Source organism: Malus domestica, chromosome 05, assembly GCF_042453785.1.
Source record: "Malus domestica chromosome 05, GDT2T_hap1".
NCBI classification, from domain to species: Eukaryota; Viridiplantae; Streptophyta; class Magnoliopsida; order Rosales; family Rosaceae; genus Malus; species Malus domestica.
Genome location: NC_091665.1, coordinates 27,670,773 through 27,697,919, shown reverse-complemented (window position 1 = coordinate 27,697,919; position 27,147 = coordinate 27,670,773). Strand labels below are relative to the sequence as shown.

The 27,147-nt window shown below is 37.8% G+C and overlaps 3 protein-coding genes across 3 annotated transcripts; 2 read left to right on the top strand and 1 right to left on the bottom strand.

Moving 5' to 3' along the window:
- Positions 1-12,458: 12,458 nt before the first annotated feature.
- On the top strand, positions 12,459-18,143 carry LOC103409248 (putative disease resistance protein RGA1). The gene is made up of 3 exons (XM_070822507.1): positions 12,459-16,182; positions 16,294-16,947; positions 17,031-18,143. Exons 1-3 carry the CDS (start codon positions 12,658-12,660, stop codon positions 17,778-17,780), a joined length of 4,929 nt encoding a protein of 1,642 aa, XP_070678608.1. The 5' UTR covers positions 12,459-12,657; the 3' UTR covers positions 17,781-18,143.
- Positions 18,144-18,730: 587 nt separating this feature from the next.
- Positions 18,731-19,843, top strand: LOC103409247 (disease resistance protein At4g27190-like). The gene has a single exon (XM_008348061.3). The coding sequence runs from the start codon at positions 18,731-18,733 to the stop codon at positions 19,841-19,843; it is 1,113 nt and encodes a 370-aa protein (XP_008346283.3).
- A 1,456-nt stretch (positions 19,844-21,299) lies between these two features.
- LOC114825124 (uncharacterized) lies at positions 21,300-26,832 on the bottom strand. The gene is made up of 7 exons (XM_029103480.2): positions 26,650-26,832; positions 26,475-26,558; positions 26,076-26,234; positions 25,071-25,975; positions 24,796-24,979; positions 21,617-24,700; positions 21,300-21,519 (listed from the first exon to the last, which is right to left on the bottom strand). The coding sequence occupies exons 1-6, from the start codon at positions 26,822-26,824 to the stop codon at positions 21,636-21,638; spliced, it is 4,572 nt and encodes a 1,523-aa protein (XP_028959313.2). The 5' UTR covers positions 26,825-26,832; the 3' UTR covers positions 21,300-21,519; positions 21,617-21,635.
- Positions 26,833-27,147: the final 315 nt, after the last annotated feature.

Sequence of the window (27,147 nt, the reverse complement as noted above, 5' to 3'; positions counted from 1 at the left end):
TCAGTAACTCCGGTATTTTTGAAATCCCAGATCGCCTTGTTTGCTTAATCTCATTACAAGACTTAGATCTATGTGGAACAATGATTGAGAGCATCCCTGCAAGCGTCAAACAAGCTACTCACCTGTATCGCCTGTGCTTAAACAACTGCAAGAGCCTTTAATCTTTACCAGAGCTACCATGCATGCTCTTTAATCTCGAAGCACATGGCTACACGTCAATGCAGACAGTGTTGAGTGTTGAATCCCACATCGGTCGCAGTAAAAGATAAGTAGTAGTTTAAATATTCTAACTCTTACTAATTAACACCTATATCTTTTGTGATAAAACATCACATCTGACGGATTGTGTAGGTGGTAATTACCAAGTTGGGATCAAGTAACGGGACAAAACTTTTCGACGGTTATCAACGAAAAATCATGATTTAACAGTTATTTTAACTCTGATTTTGATGAATTTTTACAGCTACACTCCTTGACCATATATGAATACAATGAATTACAGCTACACTCCTTGATCCTATATGAATACAATGAATGAACTCGATCTTCAATTTAAAATATTTACACTAGTGGTATGTTATACTTAATGAAAGTATGAATAAATTTTTTAGTGTTAATGAATCTATTGTTTTGATGAGATACGCATTCTACAAAACTAGTTTCAATGATCCAACTGTCAAACATCTTTGTATATACTTCGAGATTGCATATGCCAAAAATTGTAAAAAAACAAACATTCAGAGATCAAGTAACGGAACAAAAACTTTTCGACGGTTATCAATGAAAAATCACGATTTAACAGTTACTTTAACTCCGATTTTGATGATTTTTTACAGCTATACTCCTTGACCCTTTATGAATACATTGAATGAACTCAATCTTCAATTTAAAATATTTACACTAGTGGAATGAAAGTATAAATAAACTCGTAAGTATTAGTGAATCTATTGTTTTGATGTGATACGCATTCTACGAAACTAGTTTCAACGATCCAACCGTCAAACTTGTTTGTATATGCTTCAAGATCGCATATTCTAAAAATCGCAAAAAACAAACATTTAGAGATTAAGTAACGGGGCAAAACTTTTTGACGGTTATCAACGAAAAATCATGATTTAACGGTTATTTTAACTCTGATTTTGATGATTTTTTACAGCTACACTCCTTGACCCTATATGAATACAATGAATGAATTTGATTTTCAATTTAAAATTTACACTAGTGGATACCACAAAATCTTATATCATGATGATCGATGAAAATTGAGGATTTTGTAAAAGGAATAACATGCAAGCTTTGAGTTCCATTGTCAATGTTTAAACTAGTGGATATCACAAAATCTTATGTTATACTTAATGAAAGTATGAATAAACTCTTAAGTGTTAGTGAATCTATTGTTTTGATGGGATACGCATTCTACGAAACTCGTTTCAACGTCTAACCGTCAAACTTGTTTGTATATGCTTCAAGATTGGATACGCCAAAAATCGCAAAAATCAAACATTCAGAGATCAAGTAACGGGACAAAACTTTGACGATTATCAACGAAAAATCACGATTTAACGGTTATTTTAACTCTGATTTTGATGATTTTTTACAACTACACTCCTTGACCTTATATGAATACAATGAATAATTCGATCTTCAATTTAAAATATTTTCACTAGTGGATACCACAAAATCTTATGTCATGATGATCGGTGAAAATTGAGGATTTTGTAAAAGGAAAAACATGCAAGCTTTGAGTTCCATTGTCAATGTTTGAACTAGTGGATATCACAAAATCTTATGTTATACTTAATGAAAGTATGAATAAACTCTTAAGTGTTAGTGAATATATTGTTTTGATGGGATACGTATTCTACGAAACTAGTTTCAACGATCCAACCGTTAAACATCTTTGTATATACTTTGAGATTGCATATGCCAAAAATTGTAAAAAACAAACATTCAGAGATCAAGTAACGGGACAAAACTTGTCAACGGTTATCAACGAAAAATCACGATTTAACGGTTATTTTCACTCCGATTTTGATGATTTTTTACAGCTACACTCATTGCCCTATATGAATACAATGAATGAATTTGATCTTCAATTTAAAATATTTACACTAGTGGATACCACAAAATCTTATGTTATACTTAATGAAAGTATAAATAAATTCTAAGTGTTAGTGAATTTATCGTTTTGATGGGATATGCATTCTACGAAACTAATTTCAATGATCCAACCGTCAAACTTGTTTATATATGCTTCAAGATCGCATACGCCAAAAATTGCAAAAAACAAACATTTAGAGATCAAGTAACGGGACAAAACGTTTTGACGGTTATCAACGAAAAATCACTATTTAACAGTTATTTTAACTCCGCTTTTGATGATTTTTTACAGCTACACTCCTTGACCTTATATGAATACAATGAATGAATTCAATCTTCAATTTAAAATATTTACACTAGTGGATACCACAAAATCTTATGTCATGATGATCGATGAAAATTGAGGATTTTGTAAAAGGAATAACATGCAAGCTTTGAGTTCCATTGTCAATGTTTAAACTTTTGAGAAAGGCTTCTCGACCTTGAAAACAAAAACTCTTTCATTTTGCATATCTTTGTGCATTTAATATTTTGTAATAGACTAGTAGTGTATGGATGTTTGTTTATTTGACTCTTATTTTCGAGTGTAGATGTAGTACTTAAATGACAAATGTGTTTCAATGTTTTGAAGTAATATTTATGTGGCAATGTGTGGTATGTGCAAATTTAAGAATTTTTTTTTCTTTCTTAACGGCTCATAACAGGTGTGACACAACACGACCCGTTAAGATAACAAGTGTTACACGAAAATGACACAAGGACAACATACACAATCCGTTTGCTAGGCCCAGTGACAAGGGACAGAAGGTAGCTTTGTAAAACCCCTCCCCAAAAGTATTTCGTAATTTTACTTTTTTCCTAAAGAATTATTGAAAGTTTCATTTTGGTCCCCTGTCCATCACCCAATCCGGATCCACTTTTTGGATTCCCTCAAACCTCTCATCCTCTCACAGCTTGCCACGTGGCAAGCACTGAAAGTAATGCCTCGACTTGAAAATTTTATTTCGGAAAATGATTTCGGTGGTAGGCCCAAATTAAACTCTTACTTAATTAATTATCAATTTATCACAATTCTTTATTTCAATTCCTTAATCTTTCACAAAATCTTTCATAAAATATAGCCCATAATTTACTTACCAAAAACATAAGATTTAAATTCCAAATAATTCACCAAAGTTTCTTTCCTTCAAACAAAATCTCAACAAATGATTAAACTCAAACATTTAAGGCTGCATCTAACCCTTGTTAGACTACCTACATACCCTTGATACAGGATCAAACCTTTCGTAGTTCACATTTCATTTTCAATCCACTTCCGAAACTACTTAAGTAACCGATATAACAAACATTGGGTTTAACAAATTAACAAACAAACACATCAATTGGATAACAAATTCGTATTTAAAATATCAAAATTTACAAAAAATGGCAGCATCGTTCCACTGGTCACGTGCCACCGCAGGTGCGGTTTTCGGCGAACGGAAACCCAATTTTCCGACTAACTCCAAAATTACCAAATTTTACAGCCAAGTAAAATTCAATGAGAGGAACAACTTTCATACGTGGGCTGAAGTCCAATTCAACCGGGAAACACTTCAAATAGCCCTTAAACCGTCGGAAATCCTTGAATTTAGGTGTTCTTGATTTGACTCCAAAACCCTTTCGACGCCCCAACTAATGCATGGGCTTTATTCCAAACCTCAAGGGGAGTCCAAAGGTGGTGGTAATTGAAGGAGATCGTTTCAGAATTCATCGAAAAAAGGGGAAATATGCATGTACAACTGTGGGTTTATAGCTTCGATTCGTAAAATTGGATAAGAAATTTAAGAATCTAACACCGCAGGGATGTTGGGCTCGTCAAGAGCTTTCCATAGACACCGAAATCACCTCCAACTAATATCGGACAGGGAAGATAGGACCGGGTCAAGGATACGGGTTGATCCAGCCGCAAAATGGATCCGGTTCTCTTCCCTCTTTCTCCCTCATTTCCCTCCTTTTTTTCCCTCCTGATTCGTCCGTGTCCCTCCCTTTTATGCCATTTCCTTTCCATCACAGCCATCCATTTCCTTCCTTTCTTTTCTTTTCTTCTCATCTCGGCCACACACGTGGCATAATCTTAGTGCTCTAGAAAATCTGGAGCTTTCTAAAGGGGGTTAAATTTACAAAATTGTCCCCGACTTTAGACGCTAATAACTCTGTTTCACGAACAGTTGGAGCCTATGCGCTCGTAGGGCTGTGCTCTATCCAAATTTAACAAGAAAATTTTTAATATATATAAGTATAAAATACGTCCTCGTATAATTACGTTAAACCCACTAAGTCCATTTCCATTTTTTTCACTTATCGATCAATTTTACAATCTCTTCTTTTCTTTTTCTATCCTTCGATATCTCTCTCTCAGCTCTCTACCCCTTTCACTCACTCTCATCTCCCTCTCACTTTCTCCCCGATCGAACCCACACCACTCATGCACACCCGAGACCCCCACACTCACCGACGACAGTACCACCACCATCATCGGCATCTACTTTCTCTCCTTTTGTCTTTGTGGAACTTTGAAGCACCTAGAGGGCACCCAAAACCCAAACTCCGGTGAGCCCAGTGATTGTCGAGCAAAACCTAACCACCTTCGGTTGTTCCACGTCGAGTCTCAGGTAACGTTATATTCCTCTCACTTCTACCTTTGTTTTAACACCTAGATCGGACCTTAGGGAAGTAGATCGTCGTTGACTGGAGCATGGAAGGCTTCGGCCTTCTTCCTTGGCCAGATATCAAACCCAGGCCCTTCGGTCCGTGACCAAACATTGGGCCTTTGGCCCTTTAAACCCTCGAGCCCAACCCATTTGTGACCCAAACCCTAAACCTTTTTAATTGGAGGCCCTTGGGCCGTTTAACACTTTGGCCTTAGGCCCGTCAGACCCAAACCCAAACCTTTTCATTTATTTTATATAATTCCTAAAAATCCAATGGGCATTTCGGCCGGGCTTCCAAGCCTAATAGACCAAAGCCCTTAACCCTTTAACCCTATTTGAACCCTAGGCCTTTAAGCCATGGATCCGGCCCACAAACCCTAAGCCCAACCCGAACCAAACCCAGGCCCGTTGACCGGCCTTTGAATTTGACCCGGTCAACTGTCAACGTTGACTTTGACTTTGACTAGTCAACGGTCAACGTTGACTTTTGTTGACTTTTTGGGTTTTCGTTTGGGACCCCTACTAGGCTAATTTCGACGTCTTGGACCTGTTTTTTACGTTCATTTTTCCAAATTCAATCATTTGAGTGTAGTTTTATTAATTGTACTCTTTATGTGCTTAGGTGCATACATTATGGCGATTCCGTCTTCGCTAGTTTGCATAGATCTTCGGCGGCGGAGTATATCACATCCCAGCCCGGCCCCCACCACATCCTGAGCTTGACTCGACCGTACCATGATATTGTACGCTTTGGGCCCTGACCATGCCCTCACAGTTTTGTTTCTGGGAACTCACACGAGAACTTCTAGTGGGTCACCAATCTTGGGAATGCTCTCGCGCGAACTCGCTTAACTTCGGAGTTCCTATGGAATCCGAAGCCAGTGAGCTCCCAAAAGGCCTCGTGCTAGGTAGAGATGGGAATATACATATGAGGCTTAGAGGATCCACACCTTTGGGCGATATGGGATCTTACAATCCATCCCCCTTAGGGGCCCGACGTCCTCATCGGCACACTTCCAGCCAGGGATTGGCTCTGATACCAAATTGTCACATCCCGGCCCGGGCGCCCACCACATCCCAGCTCGACTCCACCATAGTAGCATTATATTATTCGTTTTGGGCCCCTACCACGCCGTCACGGCTTTGTTTCTGGGAACTCACACAAGAACTTCCTAGTAGGTCACCCATCTTGGGAATGCTCTCGTGTGAACTCACTTAACTTTAGATTTCCTATGGAACCTGAAGTCAGTGAGCTCCTAAAAGGCCTCATGCTAGATAGAGATGGGAATATACATATAAGGCTTAGAGGATCCACACCCTTGGGCGATGTAGGATCTTATAGAGTATCTGTGAGTGGACCCTTTCTAAAATGCATATTTTAATAGTAAAATGCATACATGAAAAACATGATTTAATGAGCATGTTTTATGAGTAAATTGGATTTACCTTATAAGATTATTATGCTTACTTAGAATATTTTGGAATACCATATTTTCTATCGAACCCATGTTCTTTGTAAGATACCTGATGGATGACGATATACTATTTAGAACATGTTTATAGATGATGGATGACTTTATACTATGAAGATGTTTTTGAGATACATGTACCTATGTTTGGAAAGATTATATTCAATGTTTTGTGCGTATCTAGTGGTCACTATTCTGCTTGCGGGCGATGATATTTATATTGGCTTCAGTCGGGTGTAGGTTGGTGGCTTCTGCCGGGCGTAGGTTGGTGGTTTTGACCGTATGATACTGATATTGATACCACTAGTTAGCACACTATATACGTTATATGTTTCATAAAGTTTTATGACATGTTAGGGTTTTTAGAAAACCTATTACATATTGTACTGTTGAATTTCCATAAAACTTTGGGGGTTAGTATGTTGAATAACTATTTTACTATTATGTATATCAACTTGGTCCACTCATATTTGTTTTGCGCCCCTTTAGGACATAGGAACGAGAATTACAATCTGACTTACGAGGCATTCCCCTACCAATGACATCGTGCTATATTCTCTCTGCTTTGACATCTATTGTAATAACACTTCTTTACCTTAACTTCCACTTGTAATTTGTATGAGTTGTATGCTCTGAACATGTCATGCATTATCATTATATTCATTATTAGCAGTTGAATATTATTATGGTGATAGTACCCTCATCACACTATGAATTGTCACATCTTATTATCTTGCTACAATTTAGGTGCATGTTTCACATGTTCTTAGCATTTGCATTCATAAATGGCTTGCGTCACCTTCGGGGTGTCGGCCTGCACGTGGCCATCTTGATGTCCCCCGAACATTAGGATCGGGGCGTGTCAGATTGGTATCAGAGCCTAGTTTTGTTCAGAGCATACTTAGGATATTCTCTTACTCTAGCAGTGTGTCGGTCATGACATCATTTGGAGGTCACAATTTTCGGATTCGTTGTCTTTCGGCACAGTTATGCAACCTTCATACTGCATGAATAGTCACATCGTATTGAAGAAAAAAGAAAATTCATGTTGGGATTGTGCCTCATCGGTGACGTTTGTTGAACAACTTTCAACATCAGATCGATACTCTACAACATGCATTCCATGGGAATTGCGAACAGAGTCAGATCTACGTCGGAATGTTGGGAAACGAAAAAATCTTAGTGGTACGAGTTGGTTAAGACCAACAGGGGATCTGAAATGGTGATGTTACTTTGCGACATGCGTTCCTTAAGAATGACGGGTAGAGTTATATCATTTTGGAAATTACTCGAAACTTTTGAAGTGCGTGTTGTAAAAGGCGAGTAAGCATTATACGTTGAGAAGTTTAGTAAATGGTAATTGGTGGGATTGAATCAATGATCTCAGACTCGTTCCCGCTGAGAAAATTCATGTGGATCCTTAGAACAATTCCCAGTAATTGTTCTATCGATAACCTTCTCACTTATTCCATAGACGGTGTCACGTCCCCTAACCATCGACTGTCAACTTCACACCAAATTCTTCGAACGTCGACTTCGTTTAGATTAAATACTTTTCTTGGGAGACTCTTCAGTAGAAGACGCTATCCTCATCAATTTCCAAAAAGGTTGCGATCGTTGGAAATTGGAAATCCTCACAAGGTGTCGTGAAATGCGAAGTATCCTTGGTCTTGTACTTTAATTTTGATGGACTTGTTTTGTCCCTTAAATTCTCGAGTGTTCTTTTAGCCTTCTCGACATGGTTTCTCGCTCAATCAGTGAGGAATTCACGATCGATCGATTCGGCGAAAATGTGCGCCTAGTTCATATTGATTCAGACAGGAACATTAGAAATAATCTTTTCACAAGCTTACCAAACTTACTAGGAAAAGTTCCATGTGGATGTGAGGCTTGAGCCGTCTTTTAGTAAGAGATTGATGAAGGTTGTAGTGCAGATGGTCAGCGGATTGCATCACCGATCACTATCTTCACGCAGAAACGAATAGTCACCCCTTATTATTTTGCTACAATTCATAGGCATCATATCGTACTCTAGTAGTTCTTTCCAAGGATATGTATAAGTTCATTACCTAAATATTTTTTGAGAATATCATCCTCGATCTATCTAGACCTTGGAAGACGCGTTGTGTTCACTTGTCTTGTGGTTTAAGCACATTTAGAATCTACACTTCTCTCGAATGGTGTGTGCTCTCATGGGTTTTTAGATCAATCACTTGCGAGTCCTTCTTCTTTCAACCAACATCGACCTTGTTGACTAGAAATCTGCAACTAAGCAAAAATGAAGAGGTGGATTGAGCATTATAACAGCTCCCAAGAGATACTGCTTGTTGGGGTAGGTGACTTTGCCTTTTTTGCTTGCTTGGCTCGAACTCTTGAGTTTGCTATTAACATGATAGCCACTTCTCTTAAATCCCAAGGTTTCAAATGGTTTCCTTGTTGGCAAAACACTAGAGTAGTTGGTCACATTTAGGTAGAACTGAGGAAGATGGGGTGCTTGGTACTGGATGGAGTTGTTATGACGACAGTTCTTATTTTGTTTGGTGTGGGTTTGGCACTTGTTGGTTTTTATAGATCACCTACCAACAGAAAACAATTGACGAGTCACAAGGCAGAGCCCTTACCAACTGAACCAACCTATGTAGAAAAAAAAAATAACAAAAACCAAAAACCTCCACGTTAGTGGGTGGTTTATGGTTGATTTACAATTTATTTTTAGATAATTTGTTAATGAAAAATATATAAATAAATACTTAAATTTATGCTTGTGATAACATGCTAGTGATTGATAATGCTATTCTTAGGTGGCATTTGATGTGGACATCCACATCATGTATTTGTACCACATTTGAATACCATATATTTGTACCACAATTGAATACCGCCTCCGTAGGTGGCATTTAATATAGACATCCACATCATTTAAATTAATCATAATTTTTATTCAATTAAAAAACAAGAATTAGAAGAAAAACCTAAAACCTAGCAACGTTAAACTGGGTTTCACTACTCCTCTAGGTTTTATGACTCGTCTGGTTTAAGGACTCCTCCTTCCTTCCCCCTTCTCTTTCACGGTTACCGTCTTCACTACTATGATCTAAATTAACTCTCCTACACGATTCATTGGTGCTGCACTTTCTAACCTGGATTATTGGTTAACATATATCATTACTTTTCATGGAATTCCCTTTTGTTTTCAAGTCTAATTGATATTCTTCTTCTTTTTTCTGTCGATATTCTTCATTCTTTCTTTGCTATAGTTTAGAATTAACTAGCAATGGTGCGAGCACGATATTGTGGGTTTTAAAACTATATAAAACATGCAAAAAAGTCTAAATACCTACAATATGCAACACTATTTATGTACATGTGAAAATAGGTTTGAGCTAAAGAGTCCCACTTTTAAGTTTTAACAAAGTGAAATGGAGTTAATTTTTAAAAACAATAAATATTGTGATGGGAGAGGAAAGAAAGAAAAGGAGAGAAATGAGGTTTTGAATAGAGCTCGATCCAAATTGTCTTGTCATATTTGGATAAAGCTCGATCCCACGAGCACATAGCCGAAAACCATTCGTGAAATGGAGTTAAAACAAATAAATTAGAAACGAACAAAGGTAGGGGCAAAATGGTTATTTGCCCTGAATCTGGAAGGCTCCTGATTTGCTTGAGTAGTTGTATGGGTGCCACGTGTCATATTGTGATGGGAGAGGAAAGAAAGAAAATGAGAGAAAGGAGGGTTGCAGCCTAATCGGGGGAAAAGGGGAGAGAAGAAGGAAAAAAAGAAAAAAAAGAAAGAAAGGGAGGAACCGGCCGAACCGGGTCCCTTTCAACCCGCCGACCCGACCCGGCTGTAACTCCCGATTTCGGCCACCGTAGATGACATGGCCGGTGCTATATTAATCCTTATGTAAACCTCAATCGATCCCTCTCCCATTTTCACCCCAAAACAGACGAAATAAGGTTTGATTTCACGAGGAACCCCACGGTGGGTGTGACGGGTTTGGGTGGAAATTCACCAAATCTGAAGCTAACTCAGGCAACCATCACCATCAATACACTTCCCTCAACCTCATCAACAAAGCCCATGCATTGGATGAGGTGTTAGAGTTCGTTTTGGTGTCGAATTGAAACCACCAAATTCTAGGGTTCTACACGGATCGAGGCTAATTTCAAGTGTTTCCCGGCCGAATTGGACTTCAGCCTAGGTATAAAAGTTGTTCCTCTCACTGAAATCTACTTGCCTGTAAAATTTGGTAAACTTTGAAGTTCGTCGAAAAACTGGGTTCCATTTGCAGGAAACCGCCAGCGGCGGCGGCATGTGGCAGTGGTCCGCCTTTGTATTTTTAAGCTAATTTTGTTATTTTAAATCCATATTTGATATGAAATTGGTGTGATTCACTTGTTTGAAACTAGTTAGTGATTGTTAGTCACTTGAATGATTTTCGAAAATGAGTTAAAGGTTGAATTTGTGAACTATGAATGGCTTGATCCCTTCGTGGGGTACGTAGGCAGTCTAACGAGGTTAGATGTAGCCAGAATAAAATAACTGAGATAAAGTTTTTATTGAAATTGTCTATGAAAAGGAATTTGGTGATTATCTTCCGAAATAATTTTTAGGCCTATCTTAGCTATTATAATAATTTAGGAAATGAGGAAGTTTCGAATCCGAGATGCATGGATAGAAACTCAACACCTTATCCATCTAAGTGTGATTTAGCCCATAATTAATAAGTCTTTCTTCGTTAATGATGTGGTTAAAATCGAAAGTCTTCCTTAATTTAGGGGATTTCCATATGCAAAAGTGAGGCATCAAACACATGAGCATAAGTTCTATTGATTGTTTATTAATTGAAGTTTGTTAAATCAACTTTCTTTTTTAAGGCTAACTACATTTTATATCATCCAAATTTGAAGTAGCTTTCCAAATAAGCCCTGAGGTTCTAGCTAGTTTTTTCACATTACATTTTGAGGTTTTAAAATTGTATAATTTACACCTTTTCATAGGTATTCGACGTGAAAAGTGGAGTGTCAGCTGTCGACTACCTGACGTCCTCCCTCTCCACCTTTATCCGAGCTTGGGACTAGCATCGTAAGATAAAATTACACATGCAGAGTTTTCGATCGACAACATAAGATAATTTTGTGTGATCGTCATAACTAAAGCTCAAGGGAAAATTTTATAGGACGACGATAAGGTCAACAATGATTTATGACACACAATGTGGGGTGGTCAAAAAGCAACACGTGCAAAAATGAGTGTAGTAGAGATGAGAATGTTTTGTTAGATAAGTGGGCACACGAGCAATGATAGGATTAAGAAGAGGATATCCAAGGTAAAGTTCGAATGGCCACAATTGAAGATAAGATGAGAAAAAATCGATTAAGATGGTTTAAACAGGTGAATAAAAGATCTGCATATGTTTCGGTTAGAAGATGCGACTATGAAACAGAGGCTCAGGGAAATAGGGGTAGGGGAAGACCTAGGAATACTTGGAAAAAGTCTTTAAGAAAAGATGGAATACTTGGATCTAATGGAAGACTTGGCGCAAAACTGAGTACAGTGACCATTTAGGATTGATAAAGCCGACCCTACTTAATGGGATAAGGCTTAGTTGTTGTTGTATTAGTTTACACTTTTTGGCTCTTTGAATGTCTAATCCTCCATTAAATTGTCGAGTTTTGTTCCGGTCAATTTAGTGTAAATGTGGCTTACAATTAACTCATATAAGAGTCTCAAAATCACCATCTCATCAATTTAATGAAATCTTACAATCAATGATCGAAGGCACAAATTGATATAATTCCAATACCTCGGGATACAATATGAGAAATTAAAACTTCTTCCATTGTGAAAATCATTTCAAATTTAAATCCAAATTTAAAGAGTATAAATGTAATTAGCCTTTTTAAAAATTACAGAACCACTTGCCTCATTCGTTACTTGGACAAGATTGAAAAGTCAACCTAAATTTTCATAGCAAATGTGAGGCATCAACACATGAATTGAAGTTTGTTAATCAACTTGTTTTTTTTATAAATTTAATTATATAACCATTTGCCTTAAAATAATAAAATTTTAGGAAGAAATCAAATGGTTAATCATCAACAACCGATTTACAGACTATAATTTAAATAGATTGTCAACCTAACATTACTCTTGCTATTAAATAGCCGCCCTTGTTTTAAATATTTTTTTTTTGTCTTTGGTATTGCCATGGTTGCTTTCATCGTGTGAATCTCTATGTGAAGGGGTCCTTTCTTTCTTTGTCTTTGGTATTACTTCGTTTTCGTTAATCTGTAAGTGAAAAAGTTCTTTCTTTCTTTGCCTTTGTTATTGCTTTGTTTTGCGATTTCTGATCATAGTCACCGGAAGAGGAAGAAAAAGAAAATACAAAAAGATGGATATTTGCATTTCAGCTGTTACCAAACTGGCTCAGTTCACTGTGACTCCGGTTTGGCGAAAGTTAAGTTATTTGATCCATTACAAGAGTAATGTAGAGCATCTCACCGATCAAACTGAGAGGCTGGTTGGCAAAAGAGACGGGGTGAAACTCGCCGTGGAGGCAGCAGCCCGGAATTTGGAGACAATCGCTCCTGAAGTTGAGACCTGGCTGTGCAATGTAAACAAGACTATACAAGAAATGGAGACTTGTTTTGGAAACGAAAGAGTTGAGAAGCCAAGGTGTTTTAATGGTTGGTTTTCGAAGTTGAAGTCGCGGCGTTACTTGGGTGAGAAGGCTAAGAAGATGAGTTTGGTGGTTGACAACCTTCTTAGAGATGGGAGTTTCACGAGGGTTTCGTATCCTGCTCCTCCCCCGGAGATAGGGTTTTCGGCAATACATGAAGGGGGCAGCTCCTCAGGAACATCTGACCCTGCCCCTCCAGCAGCAGCAATGGAACTTTTTGAGGGTCCTCAGCATAGATTACCCTATTCAGAGGAGATCCTGAAAGCTCTGCAAGATGACAATATCGATATGATTGGTATTGCTGGAATAATTGAACGGGAAGATGCTGTAACAACGAAAGAGTTCATCCGCAGAGTCAAAGAGCAAGATTTATATGAAGAGGTTGCGGTGGCACTTGTGTCCCAGAATCCTGACCTGAAAAGGATACAAGGTGTAATAGCAGATGTGCTGGGGCTGACTTTGGAAGATCAAAGTTTACTTGAGCGAGCAGAGAAGCTAAATTCTAGAATCATGTCCATGGACTCGAAGAGGCTACTCGTGATTTTGGCTGATGTTTGGGAATTACTTGATTTGGTGGCAGTTGGAATCCTTGGTGGTGATAGCAAGGAAAGATGCAAGATCATATTGGTAGCCAAACACTCAAATGTCTTCAGTGAGGTGAGAACTAAAAGAAATTTCAAATTGTTATTGGCATCTACATCCGTAAAGGGCAATATACATTTTGAATCAAGAAATTTAACCATTAGAGATGTAATGAATGCTCTAACCGATGATCAAATCAATCCGGTTGTGATATGTGGAATGGGAGGTATTGGCAAGACAACTTTGGTGAAAGAAGTTGGGAAGAGAGCAAAAGCATTGAATCTATTCGATGAGGTTGCGATGGCAGTTTTTGCCCAAACTCCTGACTTAAGTCATATTCAACAGGAAATCGCAGATTTTCTAGGTCTGAAGCTCACAGGGCAAAGTTTAGCTGGAAGAGCAAACAAGTTAAAAGAAAGATTATCGGGTAATAAGAGGGTCCTTGTAATATTAGATAACGTTTGGACACAGATAGATATGGAGGAAGTAGGAATTCCATCTTGCTGCAAAATCTTGGTGTCATCACGAAATCAAGATATATTCAATGACATAGAAACCAAAAGGAATTTTCCGATCAGTGTGTTGCCAGAACAAGATGCATGGACTTTGTTTAAGGACATGGCAGGCAGATCCATTGAGTCTCCTGAGCTACGTCCTGTAGCGCAACAGGTTTTAAGAGAATGTGCTGGTTTGCCAATTGCAATTTCGACGGTGGGAAGAGCGCTAAGACATAAAAGCAAGAAGATGTGGGATGATGCACTCACACAACTAAGAAACGCTTGCCCAGAAAACATTCCGGGAATGATACATGAAGTTTACCGGAAAATAGAGCTAAGTTATGAATGTCTAGAAAGCGAGGAAGCCAAATCATGTTTTTTCCTGTGTTGTCTGTATCCAGAATGCAGCAATATACCGGTTGAAGATTTGGTTAGATATGGTTTCGGGCTTGGGTTGTTTAAAGGTATTGATTCACTGGTACAAGGAAGAAACCGTGTAGAAACGTTGGTTGACATACTCAAAAGTTGTTTTTTGTTGTTAGACAGTAACAAGGAAGGGTGTGTCAAAATGCATGATGTGGTGCGGGATGTAGCCTTATCAATAGCTACTGATGGTAAAGAAGGATTTGTGACCAGACACAAGGTGGAATTGAAGGATTGGCCTGGCAAATACTCTTCTAGTACACTCATTATAACCAATAAAACTCGTATGCATAACGAGCTTTTATTAGTTTCATGCACTGATAAATGTCCATTGGAACCACCTGCCACTATTCTGAGAACAAGTGAAGGCATCAAGGTTTTAGCCATCAGAAGCAGATTTCCACTGCCAATACTACCATCGATTCCACTGTTGAGAAACCTTCAAACGCTGCGTCTAGAGAATTGCAATCTCAGTGTGGAAGCTAGATCCGTAATTGGAGAGCTAAGGACACTCATGGTACTCAGCTTTTGTGGATCCAACTTCGATCAATTTCCTGATGAAATTAAAAACTTGTCAAATCTAAGGTTGCTAGATTTGACAGGATGCAGAGTTATGAAAATTCCAATGGGTGTCATATCGAGTTTAGCTCATCTAGAAGAACTGTACCTGTGGAATAGCTTCCAGCAATGGGAGGTTGAGGAACAAACCCAAGCACAACTAGATGAAGGGAACAGACATAAGGATCGAAATCAAGGTTCAAAAATCAGGGGCATCACTTGTCATTTTGCTCCAGAGCTAAGTTCCTTGTCCCAATTGACTACTTTAGAAATTGCTCTGAATCCACTTGTAAAGTCAACAGGGGTGCAGTTTGATCAGCTTGAAAGATTTAAGATCTCAATAGGATGGTGGAACAATAGTTGTTGGGATGTGAATCCCTGTGAGAACTACTTGAGACTTAGCTATGCAGCAGAATCTCCTGCGGAGAGTAGAATAACTATATTGCTAGAGAAAACTAACGTTCTAGAGTTAGACATGAAGTATATGAGCAGAACTCTTAATGACCTGAGAAGAAGCTGTTGTTTAAACTTGAAATCTCTAAAGCTCTGCCAATCTGAAGATCTGCAACATGTCTTTGACATAGGATACGTAAGCGTTTTCCCTGTCCTGCATACTCTGAAGATCAATGAACTAAAGGAGCTCAAGGCGGTTTTTCATGGCGAGCTTCCAATGGGGTCATTTAACGGACTTAGAGAGTTATCTTTATCATCTCTACCTAAATTAACACATTTATGGAAGATACCAAGTCAATTTGGTCAATGTCTAGGAAATCTGAGATGTGTTAAGGTGAGTAGATGTTACCTTCTAAAATATCTCTTCTTATTATCAGTAGCTAGCCATCTGAAGCAACTCGAAGAGCTAGACATACAGAATTGCAACTATTTGGAAGAGATTGTTGCCTTAAAAGATCAGACCTCAAAACAGATTGTTGCCTCTGAAGGATCGGAAAATGAGGAAGAAGTCAACGAGATCAATCACCCCAATTTGCTACGCTTGAATCTTGAAAGACTACCAGGGTTCGTTGGGATCAGCAAAACAACATGTCAGATCAACTTTCCTGGATTGATCACGTTGAAGTTGGAATACCTACCAAAAATCATGAGTCTTTCCCCAGATAGTTTGGCTCCAGAAAGTAGCATTGCTTATGCCACAAAACAACATTTATTTGACACCAAGGTATTTTCCCTTTCCTTAAGATTGTAATATGTTACCCCAGCTGCTAAACTCTGTGTCAAAACTTGTAAAAAAATCAGGATAGCTCAGCTGACAATCTCTTTAATTCAACAGGTTAGTCCCTTTTGGCAGCTGCGATTTGTGACGGTGAAGGAATGTGCTAAGCTAACTGGTATTTTCTCGTTCAGTTGGGTGCAGGACTTACAAAGTCTGGAACAACTTGAAGTAAGGGAATGTAGGTCACTGGAAACAGTTTTCGACTTTGAAGATCTAGAAATGAAACAGAATCCAAAGCAATTTCCTGCACTGTTCTCTGACTTGGAAATAATGGAGTTGAGTAAGCTACCCTTGTTGAAATACATGTGGAATCCACCTCAAAACATCATGGCGTTTCAAAATTTAAGAATGCTCCAAGTTATGCAGTGTGGAAATTTGAGATATGTGTTCCCACGGTTCGTTGCTGAAAATCTCGTGAAACTAGAATCTATGTATATAAGTGATTGTGCTGCGATGCGAGACATTCTTGCCGAAAATGAACGAGGCCATGGAGATGAAGAGGCAACAAAGATAATTGTTTTCCCTCAAGTAAAATCTCTCCATCTTGATAATTTACCCTCCCTCAGAACATTTTGCCGTGCTCCATGCGCTATTCACTGGCCATCATTGACAACTTTGGTGATTGGCTGCCTTACCATGGAGACGTTTGTTCCATCATCTGAAGCCATGGGATCAATTTATGGTGTTCCAAACCATATTTTTAATGAAGAGGTTTGCACATCACTCTAAATCTATGCTGGCAAGTTTTAACTTTTCATCATTGTTGGTACTAACAAAGTTCGATGCATTTTCAGGTTGGTTTTCCAGTTCTGGAGACGCTAGAAATTCGTGATATGCAAAATTTCAGACAGTTATGGAGCAGGGAGCTTCTACCCTACTCTTTCAATGAACTCCGAGACCTGCATGTGTCCGGTTGTAGCAACTTAGTTCTTCTGGTAACAGTTGAGGTGCAGAATAGATTGCATAAACTAGACAAGTTAATTGTGAAGGGTTGCAATTCCCTGGAAGAGATTTTTGAGTCCACAGGGTCAAATGCCAATGAAGAACCCACTGCAACACTTCCTCAGTCTGGCAAAACATCTTCAATTTCCCAAACTCAAATGACGCAAATCAGGGGTTCCAATCAAATTCAAGGCTTTCAGTTAACATCATTACACATTTCTGATTGTATCAGTTTGGAGCTTCTACTCTCTCCTTCCATTGCTAGGGGTATGGTGAAGCTCAAAGGTCTATCCATAATTGAGTGCAAGAAGATGGAAGTGGTAGTTGCAAAACCGCTAGCGGATGAAGAATCAGAGGATAACAGCTTGCTCCCTCAGCTAAGTTATTTGGAACTTCGCGCTCTACCAAATCTCATAATTTTTTCTCAAGGCAAATGTAATTTAGATTGGCCATCACTGGAAGAGTTAACCGTTGAAGAATGCCCTCGAATGGAGAATTTATGTTTAGGTTCCCTTAGCACACCAAGGGAAGTGAAGTTAAGTATCAGCGGGGCAAGTGAAAATCTTCAGAAGGAGCTGAACGACAGTCGGAAAGAAACTTAATCTTCATAAGTATTTTGCGTTTCTATTGTCCAGTAAACAACTTCGAAGTTATATGTTGAGTTTTGCCTTCTAAGGAGGTTTACCATCCTTAGAAGGGATATGGTCACGCATGCAAATATGGATTTCTGAAGCTATCGAACTTATGAGATTTGGTACATCTGGTCACACATTTAGAGTTTTTTTACCTTATAATTCTTATAAGTTCTTCTGGTACATGTATTTTGGGACATCCATACATATATAGCCGACAATTTTCTAGGATATTAAGCTACAAACCACTAGCTATAGAAAAATAAATATTAAGATGATAAGGTTTGTGCTAAGGCATTTTGCACCTTTTGATTTTATAATGGTTTTCAAATAGGTCGCATGATTTTAATTTTATTATTTTACATCGAGATTTCAGAATTGCATCAATTTATATCTTTGGTTTGGTCAGTCGTCTCTTCAACCTTAAGGTTTTAAAATTGTTTCAATTTATACCTTTCGTTTTGTTAAACGTTAATGGCTGGCGTGAAAAGTACGAGACATATGAAGGGCATTTTCATAATACAAAAAAAATGACGCATATATTAGTTAAGTCAAATTTTTCTGTCATCTTATTTTTTGGCCTCCATATCATTTCAAACCCTAGACGAGATTCTAGCCTAATTACTAGTTAATTCTTTCCTTTGGGTTTGGAATATTTTTTTTTTTTTAAAATTTTTGCTGCTATTTTTGACTGCTTCTAAAATGTTTGCTGCGGCTAATTACTTTTCAAATTAATGTTTGTTTAGACTTGACCATTCACAGTTTCCTATTCCTTTTGCTGACAAAGCTAAGTTGATTTTTGTGAGTAAAGTCTGCTTCAAGACCATGCATTTCTCTATTCACAGTTTCCGATTCCTCTTGTTCTTTATTAGCTGCTTATTTTCATTCATTGTTTCTGTCATTCTATGATCAAATCTGTTATGGCTCGTGACGGGGCTAGCTCCTCGGGAAGATCCAACTTTACTGAACCACCACCCATGAAGCTTTCGGAGCGCTTGGAATACAAACTACCATGTACAAGGGAGATCTTGAGGGCTCTGCAGGTTGAAAATATCAACTTGATTAGCATTAATTGTGGGGAAATCAAAACAGGAGATACAGTAACGACGAAAGAGTTCATGGAGAGAGTCAAGCAGCAAGGTCTATTTGAAGAAGTTGTCATGACTGTTGTATCCCTTGATCCCAACTTGAGACGAATACAAGATGAGATTGCAGATAATCTACAAGTGAAGTTGGGAAATGGGAATTTGTTTGAACGGGCAAAGGTGCTGCGTGCTCGAATGTCCAAAGACTCTAGGAGGTTGCTTGTAGTATTTCTTGATGTCCGGGAAATGATTGATCTTGAGGCCATCGGAATCCCTTATGGGTCACCCAACGGAAAGTGTAAGATAATCTTTATGTTGGGACTCCTGAATGAATTTAGTGTTAGCATGAGAGCTCAAAGTAGTTTCCATCTGTCCGGCAACAAGAAGAGTTTGCCTATTGGTATTTTGCCAGAGCAAGAAGCTTGGAGTTTGCTTAGAGAGATGGCAGGCAGTTCCATTGAATCTCCTGAGCTACGTCCGGTAGCACAACAGGTTCTGAGTGAATGTGCCGGTTTACCAATTGCAATTGCAACTGTTGGAAGGGCACTGCAGCATAAAAGCAAGCAAACGTGGGAGGATGCACTGAGACAACTAAGAAAGCCTTGCCCCGAAAATATTCCAGGGATGGTACAAGAAGCGTATCGGAAAATAGAGTTGAGCTACGAATGTTTAGGGAGCGAGGAAGCGAAATCATTGTTTCTGTTCTGCTGCATATATCCGGAAAGCAGTGATATACTGGTTCATGATTTAGTGAAATTTGGGGTTGGACTTCAGCTGTTTAAAGACATCGATTCCAAGAGGGAAGCAGGAAAGTGTGTAGAAACATTGATTGAGATACTCAAGAGTAGTTTTTTGTTGTTAGAGAGTGACAAGGAAGGGTGCGTAAAAATGCATGATATAGTGCACAAGGTAGGCTTATCAATAGTAGCTTCAAAGGGATGGTATTGAAGAGTTGGCCTTTAAAATAAGGATTTGGGGGAACACACGCAATTTAATTTTTTTGGGGGCTGGATCAAGTGTAACTTTGACGGGGCATGGGAGGAGCGGTCGAGGAAAGGAGGAGGTGCAGTAGCACATGCCACAAATTTGAAGGGCCCCCAAAATTTTTACCATATAATATTATGTAATAATGTTCTATATTTAAAATATTATTTTTGTCAGCACTTTAAAATCTCATTGTGCACTCTTTATAAGAGTAATTTTTTTCCCTTCTAAATATAAAAATTTGGAGTATAATGAGATATTTTTAGTGTTAATAATAACACTCTAAAAACGATATTTTTTTTTCAATTTTATTATATAATAATATGTTATATTCAAGTGAAACTTTAAAATTAGAGTTTTGAAGTTTTTTTTCATGTTTGGTTGTTTAAGATTGAACTTCTTTTGCTTATTTAGTGAAGGTTATGTTCGTAACTCTTTTTTACTTATAATTAATGATATTTATAAACTTGCAATAAGTGAGTGGTAAAGTTTGTTTTGATTTAACTGATTGTTTTTTAGCATCAATATATTGTTCTACTTTTTTAAAATATTTTAAGGAATGGTCATTTTATAAATTTTGCACAGGACCCCTAAAATGTCAGAGACTGTCCTGGGTAGTTAGGGAACTCTTTTGCGGCTGGAGTCTCTGAACCGCTTGAAAACGTTGCATCGCCGCTGCAAGCTGAGCTTCTAGCGGCAAGGAAGGCAGTAGTGTTTGTCCAGGAACTCTACCCAAGTGAAGTCGATGTTATTTTCGAAGGAGATTCGAGCATCACGCGTGCTGCTGTGCAGCGGTGTGAGGAAGATTGTTCATTGTTGGGACCTATCATTAATGATGTGTGTACTTTCCTCCTTGCTTTCACTCAGCCAAAGTCGAACTTGTTAGGCCATTTCTAACCGAAGGGTCCAAAGAGTCAGAGGGCCGAAAATAGCCCTAAAACCGTCTCCAACCGAGGGCTTGGCCAGAGGGCTCTGGAATCTGGGAGGGCCCCACGGGATCAGAGAGGGCTGGAGGGCTGGCTGCTTTGGCCAGCCAGCCAGCCTCGAGCTGGCTATTTTTTTTTTTAATGTTTTGTTATTCCTGTCGGTTATAACCGACAGGAATACATACTATTATTTAATATACTAAACTAGTCTCTCCGCACGCACTAACGTGCGTGCGAGAGGCATTTTTGCATCACGGGCGCTACGCGCCCCTAAAGGTGTATTGTGTTAGTCTTTTTCATTGTGATTGTCAAGATATATTTTAGATGTATTGAGCAAAGAGGAACTTTATCTTTATCATGCACGTCTTAAAAAATTGTCATATTTTTTGTTTTCACTTTGCCTACAGTAATGATTTAAATGTTATTCATGCAATTGTCAAACAACATCATCTGGAAGCAAGTTCCTACCTTGTGTTCATAAACAATAGTAAGTAGATGTGAATAAAAAAAAAGTAGATGAAAACATTAAGTACTCGTAGCAAAATACAAAACAACTTAAATGTCAAAATATAAAACCGACATCACAATATGTACATTTTTCACAATACCCATAAAGTCTAAATGTCATTGTTTCTTTTGAAAAGAAAATTGACATCAATGCTGCAATTTCCATCCATTCGTTCCTGATTGACACTTCAAATTTTCATTGCCAATCTACAAACAATAGTGAGAAAATTAAAAATCAAATAAAAAGAGTTAAAAGATAAGTGAGAAATGCATATTGAAAGATTATCGTTAATAAAGTTGTTACCTATTAGGAATCACCATAATTAGCTGGAATGAAGCAAGACTTCTTTGTATACTACATTCCGTGTAAATACACCTTGTTGGCCGACTATGAAGCCATTTTTTACTAACACAGTTGTGGTTGACTTTGAGACCCCCCTCGATAAAGCCACATATAATTGTCCATGACTGAAGACGTGATCTGGAAGGTAAACGCCTACATGTGGTATTGTCTGACCTTGAGATTTGTTTATAGTGATAGAGAAACTTAGTTTCACTGGAAACTGCTTTCTTGTAAGTTCAAATGGAAGCCCAGCAGTATCAGTACTTTTAAGAGGGATTCTTGGTAAAAAAACTCTGGATCCGGCAAATTGTCCAGTTAGAATTTCAGCATCAATAAGATTTCGGTAAGAACCACGACACAATAATCTTGTACCATTACACAATCCCAATTTTGGATCAATATTCCTTAAAAGCATGATTGGAGCACCTCTTTTTAGAGTTAACTTGTGCAGAGGCAAACCACCAAGTGAGATTGAATTCAAGAACTCTGGCTGATACAAATTCCTTTCATCATCCTCAACTGAATCAAATGAATACATTGTCTCTTCTAAACCTGGAAACATATTGATTATCTTTTCATTTAACATATCAATGACTTCATTTGTAGGAGTTACCACTGCCATTTCCACCATGTAGGTTGCATCATTCATATGATCCTCTAAGTTAGGGAAGATTTTGGCAATTAATTGATTAATGGAATGCTCACTCTCCCATGGTATCACCATGCATTCAGGTAGTTTTACCATATCATCCATAATAACATCTTCATTCCCATCACCAACACGAAGTAAAAATTCTGAAAATTCACGATCATTTATGGATCTCATGTTTTGTTTGAGTTTTAAAATGTTTACCTCTGACCAAAATGATGCCTTAACAACACTTGCTTGGATTAGTTCGGACTTGGTTCCTTTCCGGATAACAGGAAGAACTTGTCGAAAATCTCCCCCAAATATCATTATTTTTCCCCCAAATGGTAAGTCAATATCCGTTAGGTCTCTGAATGTTCGATCGAGTGCTTCAAATGCATGACGATGCGTCATTGTTGCTTCATCCCAGATAATTGCCTTTGCCTTTTGTATTAGCTTTGCTAAATCAGATTGCTTACCAATCGAACACATCGATGATGCATCGAGACTAAGTGGTATCTTGAATTTAGAATGTGCTGTCCTCCCACCAGGAAATATCGTAGCTGCTATTCCAGATGATGCTGTTGCTAATACTATGTGCCCCAACCTTCTCAAGCTTACTAACAATGCGCGATATAAGTAAGTTTTTCCAGTTCCACCGGGACCATCCACAAAAAAAGTTGCATTCTCTGATCGTTGAACTGCACCCATTATTATGTTAAACGCATTTCTTTGGTCATCATTTAAGCGTTCAATTGCATCAAGATCTTGTTGTGGAATACCTATGGATATCTCATCTTCAATACATCTTGTCATTCCTGAACTTGATTCATTTCCTCTTGTCATTTGGGGGAAATCAAACTCGTTTATACTCTTATTAAATTGAACCAAAAGTATGTTCAACTCATGCAAGAGTCTGTTGGTAGCAAGTGTGGGAGTCATGTTAGTCATGGTAACATAATCTTCTATCATGAATGGATAGAACTCATCCCATAACCCTCGAACACCAATTGGTGCACAATATACCAATATGGTGACGAATAATCTTCGTAAAGCCGATGACATTTGAATTGTGGAGGCCTCTAGCAAACATTGTCGAATACTCTCATCTCTTTCTAATAAACCTCGTTGTTCTGCTGCCTGTTTAAATGTTGGATGCAAAACCCCATTAATCGTTCTCAAGTTTGTGAAGGATGTTGGTCCTCTAACATGATTAAGAAGAATTCGAAGGTAAAATTTTTCACCTTCAGCAGGTGAAACTGCATATATTCGCCCAATAACCTTGTTACGATTCATTCTTTTAGACCACTTTCTTTGAGCTTGAATCCATCTGTAATGTGATGGGATTTCCATGTATAAGTATCGTCGCGCTTCTGCATCCACATGATTAAGTGTAAAAAATTCAGTTAACATTGTCTTTCTTGTACTCTCATCATGTAGAATATTTATTATGCTCTCGTCGGCACGAAACTGAACTTGGTGCATATTAGGAAGATGTATTTGCAATCGCTCAACAGATGGGTAAATTCGATTAATAATGAACTTGAATATCTTCCATAATGCCTCTGGTGCGCAAACCCATCTTGCATCCTGAAACTGCTTTATTTCATCGTATTCAAGGTCTGATTGCACTTCGACTGTCACTCTATCTGGGCCTTTGTAAACATACTTATATAAGTACTTGACACTTTTTATGCTTGCACAAATTTCAACATTGATGTGACAATCATACCTTAACAGCAACCATGGATTATATGGAATGACCCAACTATTATCAACCATTATGTTTCCTTGTCGATCAAGAGAAACGGGCAATCGATTTCCTCGCCTTTGATAAATTGGATACGAATCATTTCCTTGAACAGTGACTGGTGCAAATGGTTTGGGATACTTTCTCTTACAGCTCCCATTTTTCATACATGGAGATTGAGGATTATGAATCCCGCATGGGCCATGAATCATATGCTTTAACATTACATTGTAAAGTTGAGGCTCTACGTCTTTGTTTGGTATTTCAACTCTAACAATTCGGTCATACTCATCTGGGTTATTGATCTTATCATTTTCATCTAACACCACCAGCATATGCACATGTGGAAGACCACGTTTCTGAAACTCAATAACGTATGCGTACGCAACAACACTGCCCAGTACCCCCTTTTCAATGATGTCTTCTTTTAGTTGCTCAAGTTTTGCACGAAATACTCTAGTGAGTAAGTCAGGACGATCTTGTGGAGTTTGTCCAGCGAGTAATTCACTTTTGATTTCTTCCCAACTTGGGTTACATGTCATGGTAATAAAAAGATCTGGCTTTCCGAATCTTTGAACCAGAGTCATTGCATCTTGATATCGTTGGTACATGTCACGTGGGCTTCCAACAAATGATGATGGTAAAATAATTCTACGCCCAATGCTACCTGTTAATTTTTTATTTTCAACTAACTATATATATTGTACAGATTTTGAACAAAGTTATATTTTTAAATAACGATAACTGAAATGATATATATACCTGCATTGTGTTGACCTGCATTTAAAGAGTCTTGAAGTCCTTTATAGAGATCTGCTCTAACTGTGGCTTGATTAGAACGCAGCCATCGAAGTTTTTGTGATTCAATTTTAATGTAGTTATCTACAGCATATTGTTGCAAGAGACGCCCACCTCGAAGCAAAAGTGATGATCCATTATGGCGTATCTGCAGAAGCAAATTTCATATATTGCTTTTAATATGGGAATCATCATTCATTTATATATATTGGGAAGTAAATTATGTTATTGGTACAAACCTGTAACATATAAGCATAATAGTCGCAACATGTTATTGCTCTTCCACCATCATCACGACTATTAACATCCCAACCATATGTACCGTAAGGTAGCAATAGTGGATACTGTAACGGATCATAAAATCCGACATAGTCTCGGACGTGAGAAAGTCTTCCACTAATTGTCTCGACCACGATATCCCTTCCATTTGCAATGGTGGCATCATCTCCATCTATTATAATTGCTGCAACTTGTGATGCTGATGGTAGACTATACTGACGCCGATCTATTGGTTGCTCTTTTAGGATCAACTTGCAATTCGGCAAATCTTGGCGTTGTCCGAGGCTTCGCAATGTATGAACAAAAGGATTATGGTTGTTCAACATCTGTTGTATCTTTTCAACCACACGTCTATCTAAAACTTCACTTTCACACATTCGGTTTTCAACTTCATGCTCAGTGTCATATATATAGGCTTGTAAAAATCGCGGTCTGTTTCCTTCATGTGGTAAAAGTCCACCAATCTTATGATATAATGCACCTTGAGCATGAAATGTGTAAATCTCACGGCCACTAATATTTATTCTTTCATCCACGTGTACTCCCATTGAAGTGAATGCAAATGCGTGATTGTAAGCTCGAATATTTTGCCTGAAGTGTCTACCCTCATTTGTTTGGTCAGAGAAAAGAGCAACCATTTCTGGTGGAGATTGTATTGGGGGTAAAGCAACTCTTCCTTTCAAGCAACACATATTCAAAGTTTCTCGAGTAAACAATTGTGCGTAGCAGTACGGACATGTGGTTGGAGCAGGTAAGCGGCAACCTAGGATACCTCGATTCTCATTATAATTTCTAGCACAATTGTGGTTTCCTCTTCCTCTACTTTGCCGCACATGACGATTGGTTCTAGTTGCATGTTCTTCTTCTGATATTTGTACATGAATATCCAACACTCAGTATAAGAATTTCCTTTGTAACTAATAATATATCTTCTATATATAGATAGAATTATATACTAAGCTCACCATTATGGGGAAGAGTTGAGAGCATCCCATCATATATTTGTGACCTATTCGAATGTGTCAATGATCCTATATGAATACGCATTGTAGCAAAAGTTTGGTCATCACGATTTGTGATATCTGACAGAACCCTTGAACTCGCGCTTTCATGCTCAATTTGTTCTAATAAATACACCACATTATAATATGATTAGGTAAAAATTTAATGTTTAATATTTAATATATTTAGTTGTGGTCTAATATTTTGTAAGACTACCAATAAAAATAATTACAACATTGAGATCAATATGAGAGTACGAACAAAAGAATAAAATGAGATTTCAATGCACAAAATAGTGTTCTAAAAATTACCTAATTTTTAAAGTGTGAAACAAATACAAATAAAGAAATTTAAATAAATACCTGGAATTTGTTGTTGTATATTACTGGGGTTGACCTCAACATCATAGTTAGCCAAATGAACTCGTTCTTGTATATTACTGGGACCTACTTGTTGCATAGTTTAAAAAAAATAGAAATTAGATTTTTAAAATTTTTTTAATTATGAGTTTAAGAAAAAAGAATATGAAATAAATACCAGGAATTTCTTGCTGTATGTTACTGGGAGATGTCGTAGTATGATCATCACTTGGAGTTGGAATTTGTTGTCTTTTTTCTTGTGCTATTAGACGTCGTCGAGCTAGATATCTTTGATGTTCTTCAGGACTCAATGATTGACGCCACTGTCTTGTACGACTTTGAGCACACTCCATGGAAAAATTTATCTAAAAAATTAATAAACATAATGAACCTAAATAGAATACAAATTTTGTGACATTCCACAAATACGAAAAGGTGTATACAGATGCCTACGAACAGATGAAAACAAAAGCTTTATGTACATAACACTATAATACAAAAGAACAAAATAAAATAATCACAAAATATTTTTGAAGTGTAATAAGTATCAATGCAAGAAAATGACGGGCCTTTATACACTTGTTGGTTGGTGTTAGGCCTTGGATATAATTTAGCCTTAAGGGTTTTTTTTTTAAAAAAAAATATTATAAATTAGCGTAGTTTATATCGTTTTAAT

Excerpts from the sequence above, each read along its gene's own strand:
- LOC103409248 (XM_070822507.1), top strand. The coding sequence starts at position 12,658 with ATGGATATTTGCATTTCAGCTGTTACCAAACTGGCTCAGTTCACTGTG. Across the intron at positions 16,183-16,293 it reads AACATTTATTTGACACCAAG|GTTAGTCCCTTTTGGCAGCT; the intron begins GTATTTTCCCTT and ends TTAATTCAACAG. Across the intron at positions 16,948-17,030 it reads ACCATATTTTTAATGAAGAG|GTTGGTTTTCCAGTTCTGGA; the intron begins GTTTGCACATCA and ends ATGCATTTTCAG.
- LOC103409247 (XM_008348061.3), top strand. The coding sequence starts at position 18,731 with ATGGCTCGTGACGGGGCTAGCTCCTCGGGAAGATCCAACTTTACTGAA.
- LOC114825124 (XM_029103480.2), bottom strand. The coding sequence starts at position 26,824 with ATGGAGTGTGCTCAAAGTCGTACAAGACAGTGGCGTCAATCATTGAGT. Across the intron at positions 25,976-26,075 it reads CTCAACTCTTCCCCATAATG|AAGAAGAACATGCAACTAGA; the intron begins GTGAGCTTAGTA and ends TACAAATATCAG. Across the intron at positions 24,701-24,795 it reads TGCAGGTCAACACAATGCAG|GTAGCATTGGGCGTAGAATT; the intron begins GTATATATATCA and ends AAAAATTAACAG.